Below are 9,953 nucleotides of genomic sequence, written 5' to 3'. Positions count from 1 at the left end.
TCAATGTCCTTTCTACTCTTAGGGGCATTGATCAACCGGCTTTCCAAGAAGAAGATGAGGAGGTGCCCTCCGCATGCCCTTTCTTTCTTGTCATTTCTTTGCTGCGACTTCCACAGGTGTAGCATCGCCTGAACCGTTTCGGACATCAAGTGCTTCAACCACCGATGAACAAGATGGCATTGATCTAGATTTTCTCGATGATGATTTGGATGATTAGTGCGTGTAACTGGGCTTCATTGCAAGAGCTCGTCACTTCATCGAGGAGGTCTTGCGCTCTTACGTTTACGCGATCTGTATCCTCATGACTTGCCCTGTCTTTGATTTCAATTCTGGATGTGTGCATATGTAGGGGGCGGAATCCATCCATGTTGTTGCGTGAAGAACTCGATACAGTCGCTGTTTGTGCTCCAAATACTGTTTTCAGTGATGATCTCGTTTATCATATCATTAAACTTGATCCATTCTGCCTACATTACCATCACGATCTCAACGATACGCCTCCTCATCAGCCAAATTCTTCATGAACTCGAAATACTGCAAACCGAAAACATTATGGTGCATTTTATTACAAACCTCCATTTCGAATAAGATTAACCATCTGTTTGGAAACAAGGAAAGATAACAAAAAAGGGATACAAAGGATTTCTAAGAACTTCTCCGGGTGTAAATTATATTCCACGGGCACCGAATTCTCTTGTGAGCAAGGAACAAGAATGGCAGAGGAAGGGTTGCATCATCCTGTGGTCTCACCAGCAGAAGACATGGTTTCTGAAACCTAGCATCACTCCTTTACTCTGATACCAGAAACAGTAGAGCGGAAGAGAGCCGCACGAGCGTGGTGCCTTGTTAGGAAGAACATTATTGCATGATCAAAAGAGTCTGAAGTGCTTCGACGACGATGCTCATATTTGGGCGATCATCAGCTTCATATTGCAAACACGAAGCAGCTATTTTGGCGAACTATTTCCAAGATAAGAGAAACAGATTAAAAAGATATACAAAAGCGATCAAGTTATAATTGACATAAAGATGCTTCTGTCATGCACTCAGATCAAACACTATTCGATAAGCTGATAACTAGTACTAAGATGGCCTGTGATGAGAGAAAAGCAGAGTAATCATACTATGAGGATCCATAGAACAAAGAGCTTAAGGAAAAGAATGCAATCGGTTAAATTAGCCATTTGCTAAACATATTCACATTCATCTGCACGTGATATTGATGATAAATGTATTTTGACCTCACACCAGATGTAATTCCTTGAGTGGCTAAAAAGAGAATCTCATCCATTTTATACAGGAAACTTGTTGATGTTTGGCTTCTCTTAGCTCCTACTATACCAAATGAACAAGAAGTGTATTGCTCTACAAATCACATATACCAAGCACAAAAAGACATGAAACAAAGACAACAAAAGTTCAGTTGATAACATGAGTGCCTCAAGAATGCAAGAGCAGTATGAAATTTCAAATGTTACCTTTGCAACAGACTCGTGAGGGTACTGTCCTCCCAACCTTTCATCTACGATTTCTGCCACCTCATCCTTAGTAAGTCTATTCGATGCCTGCACATGATTGTACAATTCACTAAGGGTTGGTTCCCTATGATTGAAGTGAAAAAAATGCAGCAGGAAGCAAAATGGAAGATTTTGACATTGCTAATAATAGGCAAAGAAAAAGGATGAAAAGGAAGTAATACATGCATACCCACGTCACAAGACTCTTCTGTCCTCGTGGTAAACTACGATCCAGAGGTTTACGGCCAGTTAAAAGCTCTAAAAGAACAACTCCAAAGCTGTAAACATCACTCTTGGAAGTAAGCTGTCCCGTCAAAGCAAACCTGCCAGCCAGGCAAAAACTTTGAACTCAAGCTTTCTGGATATGATTCATATTATAATGTTAAAGGTGCGGTTTTATTGAAGGTTAAACCAAGACTCAGCTGCAGTGAACCATAGTGGTTCATTGTGCCTATTTGACCTATAGTTGCTAAAGATCAATCTGATATGGATTTTGATTCATGTTTAGGTTGAACACCTGAAATCATATAGTATAAGTTTCAGCAACAATATAGTATAATTGCCTTTGAAGATTCATACAGCAGTTTGCTGATATAGTTCTAGCTGGAGACCATGGACGTACTAAAGATCCTGATAAATAAAATTATAGAAGATGACTAGAATCGACAAAAAATAACAATATTTATAAAAGAAGTTTAAAAAGAATTTTATTACTCAAATTGAAGCTAAAAACTGGCTTCAATGTGTTGCACATGTTTATTGGTAATAAAAACACACAATTGTATAAAAAAGATATAGAGTAACTTACTCTGGAGCATTATAAACAAAAGTTCCAATAAGTTGAGTGGACCGAAGATGCGAAGCCATGTCAGAGGCTTGATATGACAGGCCAAAATCACCTATTTTTGCGATATCATTATCAAATAGAAGTATGTTGCTGGACCTGATGTCACGATGGGTAAGAGGAGGTTTTGTTTTCTCATGCAGGTATTCAAGTCCTTTTGCAGCCCCTGTGGCAATTTTAACTCGTTGTACCCATGACAAAACTGGACCTGGCTTTGCCCCTTCGACACCTTTTTGTCCTGTGTTAAACAATCATATATTATTTTGCTTTTATAGTTCTGAAGGAGAAATTGGCAATGCTTGACAAGGGTTTATGTAAGGATGATCTTAAAAGCTTAGTGTCCTTGAAACAATTAATGCATTATGTGCCAACAATCAACAAACAGAAGTCAAAGGTACATCACATGTATGTAACACACAATGTAATATGCAACTTATGAACAGTGGACAAAAATCATATGGATATAAAAATTGAGAAATTACTTAAATTAAGATATTAAGATATTTATATGATCTTCTTGGAGTTAAATGAGGACAGCCATCTAAGGCAGAATGAATGTCCTAGAACGATGTATAGATGCACTGAATAGAGAATATTTCTTATCCTATCATTACTTACAAAAGATAAACCTATCTACAATCATCTAATAATCCTAACATGATGGAGACCTTTTGGGAGCACTAATACATGTAGTAACCTGCACTACTTAAGGTCCATAAGAATCAGAGTATGGGTAAATATTTTGAAGTATGGTGTGACTATTGCCAGATTATATCAAGAGATAGCTGCCAGCCTTCCAGTAGCATAATTTCAAGTATATTTATTATTACCCATGTTTAGATGGCATTTATGGTTTAAGTATTCTATTAAGGGTAAATCTAGTGGAACCCAATGGATGAGGCTACTGCCTATTGAAAGTTTGGGGAGAGTTGATGTCCACAATTTTACTCCTACGAGTAAAGAGACTATATGCATCACTCAAATCTTAATCACATAGGTCAAATAGGAGCAATCTTACCATTGCACCAAGACTGCCCTCAGCATAGATATTCTATCCAGTAGAAAATAATCAACGTAGAAAAAGATTGTCCTACCGACGATCCAACAAATAAAAAAAATAATTGCAACAAGTAAATTATGAGTTACAAGATGCAATCATCTTATACCATGTAGGATATCATGAAGGGATCCAATGTTTCCATACTCGTATGCAAGAATGCGTAGACTTCCATCAATACAGTAACCGAACAGCTCAACTAAATTTTTGTGTTGCAATCTTGACATCATGGATACCTGTAAATTCTTCTATAAGCGAATCGATAATATCAGCAAGACAGACAAGTCAATAGCAATGATCAACACACCTGTGCCAGAAATACTCCATCTGGCTGCTTAGTGGCATCTAACCTTTTTATGGCAGACTTATGTCCATTTCTCAGTGTACCACAGTAAATTCTTGCATACGAACTCTCTCCAACATAAGTTTCATTGCTGAAATTTTTTGTAGCTTCCTTTATTTCATCTACTGGAATGGCAGGAACTACAATTGGTTCCATTGTTACAAGTTGTGCACTGTTAGAAGCAAAATTTGGGGCATGCTTAGCACCATCATGACCTGCATCAACTAAAGTGAAAATTCATATCTGAATGTTGTGGAAATATGAGATGAGGAATCAAACGCTATACATATAAAACATTAACAGGAAGACTGGTCGAAGCCAGAGAAACTTCTGTTTGGTCATAAGGATATTTGGGACATGAATCATACCGTAAGCAAGAGTTTTAGAGTGAATATGTAGTTCGTGAAAATGTAGCTTCATCGGATTAGACTGACAGATATTGCAGAAATTACATACATACAAAATAAAGAATCATAACTTTCAACAGACAAAAAGAGCATGTACTTACTGTGACTTTGGCATTTAGATGAAGAGAAACACAAGCAACAAGGTATATCAAATACATTAATCAGCAGTTAAATCCTGTACAGGCTATTCAGTTCTAAGAAATATTACATTGTTATATGAATAATTCAGATGCAATGATATGGATTGATAAAACCAAGCCTAGTAAATATGCTTGTATTAATGTCGCATGACATTACCTGTTAAATTAGCAGCAGAAGGCTGCTCATACTTAGATGGTTTCTGGGAACCAGATTTTCTGAAAAAACGGAAGCACATTATCCTTTTTACTCAAAACAGCTGCCTCTGTCCTCAAAATAACCGTGCTTATTTCTAGAAAAGGAAAGAACTAGATAATCTCAGAAAGAATAGCAATTCAAATAAATGAAGGGCACTTCAGAATTCAAGACTTGTCATCAATAAAAAACAAACACATAAATAAAGAAATTAAAGCTCCTATATTTCTAAGATGGAGTAGGTCAAATTGTTTACTGGTACTGCACCATGACAATCATGCATACGATAAACAACCGAGAAATTCCCAAAAGCATGCTTGTCAGCTAACAGTTGGTCTCATTTAATCATCTAAATTAGTAATGATACTCACCTAACCCTAAGAATAGTCAAAGGGGTGCAATAGAAGCTATTGCTAACAAAATATGACCATCGTTGTTCTCTAATGACAGATTTGTATATCATGAACAAGAAAAATAAGGTTAATATGACAAATATGCTGCCTCAACATTCCAAGAATAATCTGAACCATTCAAAATGATGTGATACAGTTGAAATTGGTAAAAGAAAAATATTTTCCTTTTTAGCTTATAATTTCTGTGTTGGGAAACATGCTCTATGACATTGTACCTCTCTTTTCTTTTCAGAATCCATGATTAGGAAATTGTTACAGAGAATGAGAGACAAAGATGACAATGCAACTTTTTCAAGGTATACAACAGTGCATAAACCATTCACATCTAAGTTATTTACAAATATGACATAAATACTTGTATTCCATCATCAGTGTTAGTTCAATGGCTGGAAATGAAATGTATGTATATCGTTCTTTACACCTTTGATCGATGCACTTTTCTATTGACAACTCTTCGAATTTTACACAAGATTTCATTGTTGATGACTTTCCTGGTTCACACTTTGCAAACCAAGAAGTCATGGTAATGTTTCCACTTCTCAAATTTGTAAGGACAACTAAGAACACATTTACTTCAAACACAGAACATATTCATAGCAATCAATATGTGCTGTGTTTATACGTTAGAATCCAAATTTTATGACATCAAAGATACCATTTTTTTTTACTTTTAATGACCACAGTTGCCACTTATAAATAACAAATATACCCTCTCCCAGAAACCAATTGCTCAAGGTACTTTTCTTTCTTTCGTCCCTCATGTCATAATTCAGTCGCCAGAGCTGAAGATCCATAAGCAAGAATCAACAAAATAAATAACGGAGAAGGCATTGGAACTCAAAATAATAGCATCGATGATCCAGGGAATCGATCAGAATTCAGGAACCCTCGTTTCATCAGAAACAAAGGGAACCGCAAAGATTAAGTCTCACCTCTGCTTCCAGCGAGCTCTGGCCTCTGCCGGAGGGCGGGAGATAAGAAAATAGAGTCTGAGCACCGTCGAATCGGGCGGAATCCAGCGACGGTTCGCAAGGTAGCAGGTGGCGCGGGGGACGGGAGGGCGGAGAAGACGCTTCCCCTGAGTCGCAGGGAGCGAACTGAGAAGCGACGGGAACGGCTGGTCATGGGTGCGACCTTTGATTACCTTCTTTCCGTGGCCAGTACGCGTTCCCGTCACTCCCCGTGAACTAACCATCCATCGACTGACAACTCGAGGTTCAAGTCGACGGCCCAAGGCGGGGTCGCGACACCGCCCGTTGTTGACTCGGACGCGTTCCTCTTATTACGTTCCACGTAATAAAACAGGTGTCCGAGACCGTTTCCCCAAAACGTTGCTCGCCCTACGTGGGTCGGTTACACGTCTATCCGTGGGCCCCACCTAAAATAGGTCCGTGGCAGAGCGACGTGGAATGAGAAATTCTCCAGAAGGCCACTGACGGAGCGTGGCGGATGCGTGACGGCATCGGGCGAGTCAACCCTGGCTCTATCTCATCAAGTCGGTGTCGGAGGAGTCAACACCGGACCCACTTCGTCAACCCATGCAGCATAGCACAACAGGAAGGGATTTATTGCGGCGTAGGACGCCGATCTATTTATTTATTTATTTTTGACACCGATCGTATTGATTCATGTTAGAAGAATGTGCAAATCTTTGAATTAAAGAAATCACAAAAAAAACACAAAAAATCATAAAAGGCGAAAATAAATATTACAAGGGTTTTAAAAATGATCTCAGAATTACAGGGGAGGTCTCAACGTGCTGAGGAAAGATGAGATCAATATGCACACGAATAAAGACTACTGGGTCTTACCATCAGGTCTCGACCAAGGACAAGTTTCATTTTTTACTTACAATTCCAAGAAACAACATGGGATCAACTGATCAAGCATCTCGGTGCAAGAATTCTTGAGCAGGTGAAGTCAGAACTCAGAATGGTCATTTTCTCCTTTTCTTTATCTCAGTTTCTTAGAATTAGTAATTTTTAAGCTTGAAACAATGCATAGTTAGTGTATTTATGTGATATTATTTGCAAAGGATTTAATAGTGCTATAAATGAATTATCATATATTTGATCGAGAACCTCTAATCATTTTCCATTATATTACAAACGTGTGGAAACACGGAGTCTGCAGCGTTGAAAGGTACTGCGGCATCGAAAGGTATTGCAGAAACGACCAGCATTGTTGTTTGCAATCAACAACAAGTTATTCCTCCTCCCCTTCATCGACATGAATCGAGTGCAGATCAAAAGATTGCTCTTCATCTTCTAAGTATCGTTTTCTGTTAAATCTATATCCTTTAAGAGTTTAGACTTCTTCTGCAGCCTTTTTGCAGTACTATCTTTCTCGCAACTTCATTTTTTAGCACCTCCTTCGTCTTTCTCACAGCTCGATTTTTTTGGTGCTAACATTGTCCCATGGACTATGAAAAATTTACATAGGATGAACCTCACGCTAGAGAAAAATTCCTTCTCCAAACAAGAACCATCGATACACTAATATTATTTAATCGGAGAATTATCTAAGAAAAATTATTCATCCGGATGGAAAACGTTGAAACACTCGCTCACCCAACCATTAGTGAATTGGTGGTTTCTGTTTGGAGAAGAAGGATCTTCCTCCAACGTGAGATCTATCAAAGACAAACTTTTCACAGTTCATTACACATACTTTGTTTACAAGTGTCATAATGGGACAAAGTTAGCAAAAGAAAAACGAATTGTGAGAAAGGCTAAAGATAGTTAGTGGAGTTAATAACATTAAAAAAAAAAGGCTCCAGAAGAAATCTTCTTGAAAATGAAAGAAAATAGTTAAGGATATATATCTCAATTAGAAGATAATGAGTATTTTTTTTATTTACATTCAAATCTTAATGACGAAGAGGAGGTATAAGTTGTTCATTATAAACAGAAGGGAAGGGAAGGGAAGCTAGAATCGTTAGAAATTTAGTTACAAGTATAATACCTCTTAGATCATTATGATGGAAATATGATATTTCCAAAGGAGAGATCGATGATAAATAATTTGATCCTCGTTTAGCCCTAGAAACAAAAAAAAAAAACTTATAAAAGACTATTAAGTATTATTATAAACTTAGATTTAAACACTTAAATGACTATTAAGCATTATTATAAACTTAGATTTAAACACTTAAATATTTTGGGTTTTGGGTCAAAAAAAAAAGATTATATGACTCTATTTAAATAAGTAAAAGATATTATGGATTTATGATAAGATTCCTTTTAAGAGATGATTTTATTGAAAGAAATTTTTTTATATTTTTTCTTGGACCCTTTATCCTCGCCTATAAATATAGAGGTTTCTTCTATTGCTTGATAGTTTGATTTTGATGATTCAACTTATGTTACTAATAATATATAAAATTTTTTTATAATCTAAAAATTAAAAAATATAAAAGATTTGTCGTTATGATAAGATTCCTTTTAAGAGATGATTTTATTGAAAGAGATTTTTTTATGTTTTTTCTTCGACCCTTTATCCTCGCCTATAAATATAGAGGTTTCTTCTATTGCTTGATAGTTTGATTTTGATGATTCAACTTATGTTACTAATAATATATAAAAAATTTTTATAATCTAAAAATTAAAAAATATAAAAGATTTTTTAATCTAAAAATTAAAAAATTAAAAAAATCTAAAAGTGAAAATGATAACACTGAAACTTATCACCTTAACCTAGAGATGAGTCATTTGATAAATCTATTAGTGATACATTATATTCTTACTATTTCTAAAAGTTTAGTTTCACTATCTAAAATTAATAATTTATGATATTATCTTTCTTTTATAATAATAAATTTAATATATTTTATAACTCAATAAATTTTATTTTAAAAATATATATGAAAGTTTATACATAATTAATTTAAATCTTGAATTTATAAAGATATGGGTGATCTTGGAATCAAATATTGGATTAAAATATAGTTTTAATTATGAGAAATCTTTTATATCTTAGCACATTTTGGATATATCTTCAAATAAATAACTAAAAGATCAGTGAATGTTAATATTTTGATATATTTAAACTTATCTGATTTTAATATTTGTATAAATTGCATTAAGCGATAGTAAGCTACGGATATAAAAAAATATATCATAAATGTTCATATTGATATTTGTGAATCATTTCATATTTTCTATTTCGATAAAGAAAGATATTTCAATAAAGAAAAAATATATATTATATATATATAGTTGTATATATATATTACATATACTCTCAAGTATAAATAAATAAAATCGAGAGATAATTAGATAAAAAAATTAAAATTATAGTGATGAATTTTATGACAAATATAATAAGTCATATCATAATCCTAATCCTTTTGCTAAATTCCTAAGAAAGTGAAGTATTTATGTTTGGTATATTGTATGCCATGGCATAATGATATTATTTAAAAAATAAAATCATACTCTTATAAAGAAGAATTATGAGTTATTCCTCTATATTTAAGATGATGTGGGATGAAACTTGTTGAATCTCATATTTTGATGATGAAGTCAATTATAATTTGTTTGATCTAATCTTTATGTTGAGAAAAGTGTGTAAGATTAATTACGATAGCAGGTGTTATGCCGGAGTCAAGATCGAGATCACGTTGGGAGTTCGAGAGTTCGTCGAAAGTTCTGCCGGAACCAACCGAGAAGTCTAGGAGCTTGCCAAAGAAGCTTATCGGAACTTGCCAAGAAGATCGTCGTAAAGTCCAAGAGCTTGCCGGGAGTCCGTCGGGGCATTGCCGAGAGTTTGTCGGATGTTCATCGAAAAAATACCGGAACAAGAAGTGCTGTGATCATGTCTTAATTATAGCGTAAATTAAGTTAGAATTGGAAGGTAATCCCATTAACTTAATTAGGGGCCAACTGGGCCCTTAACAGGGTTCATTTGGGCTGGATTAAACAGCCCAATCAGCCTCTGAAAATATGGCCGATAGTGGCACTGCCTAGAAGACCCAGTCTCCCAGGTGGTCTGGGCGATAGTACTGCTAGCAGTTATTGCTGCTAGCGGTAATATCGCCC

The 9,953-nt window shown here is 35.5% G+C and overlaps 1 protein-coding gene across 4 annotated transcripts; it reads right to left on the bottom strand.

The window, feature by feature from the left end:
* Positions 1–532: 532 nt before the first annotated feature.
* On the bottom strand, positions 533–6,071 carry LOC135583291 (pto-interacting protein 1-like). Of its 4 annotated transcripts, none has more exons than XM_065123844.1 (8): positions 5,847–6,024; positions 4,466–4,598; positions 3,726–3,976; positions 3,528–3,654; positions 2,326–2,599; positions 1,708–1,840; positions 1,479–1,565; positions 533–960 (listed from the first exon to the last, which is right to left on the bottom strand). In XM_065123844.1, exons 2-8 carry the CDS (start codon positions 4,542–4,544, stop codon positions 859–861), a joined length of 1,053 nt encoding a protein of 350 aa, XP_064979916.1. In that variant the 5' UTR covers positions 4,545–4,598; positions 5,847–6,024; the 3' UTR covers positions 533–858. The 4 variants fall into 4 exon arrangements, with proteins under 4 accessions (XP_064979916.1, XP_064979910.1, XP_064979923.1 ...); XM_065123838.1 differs by having other exon boundaries at positions 3,726–3,985; positions 5,847–5,985; XM_065123851.1 differs by lacking the exon at positions 4,466–4,598 and having other exon boundaries at positions 1,700–1,840; positions 3,726–3,985; positions 5,847–6,071.
* Between the last annotated feature and the right edge of the window lie 3,882 nt (positions 6,072–9,953).

This window comes from Musa acuminata, chromosome BXJ1-3 (assembly GCF_036884655.1).
Source record: "Musa acuminata AAA Group cultivar baxijiao chromosome BXJ1-3, Cavendish_Baxijiao_AAA, whole genome shotgun sequence".
Taxonomy (NCBI): domain Eukaryota; kingdom Viridiplantae; phylum Streptophyta; class Magnoliopsida; order Zingiberales; family Musaceae; genus Musa; species Musa acuminata.
This window is presented reverse-complemented; position numbering and strand designations above follow the sequence as displayed.

Coding starts and splice junctions, on each gene's coding strand:
- LOC135583291 (XM_065123835.1), bottom strand. CDS start 6,039: ATGACCAGCCGTTCCCGTCGCTTCTCAGTTCGCTCCCTGCGACTCAGG. Junction 3,986..5,846: donor AGAGCTCGCTGGAAGCAGAG/GTGAGACTTAAT, acceptor TTTTCACTTTAG/TTGATGCAGGTCATGATGGT. Junction 2,600..3,527: donor CCTTCATGATATCCTACATG/GTATAAGATGAT, acceptor TGTTTAACACAG/GACAAAAAGGTGTCGAAGGG.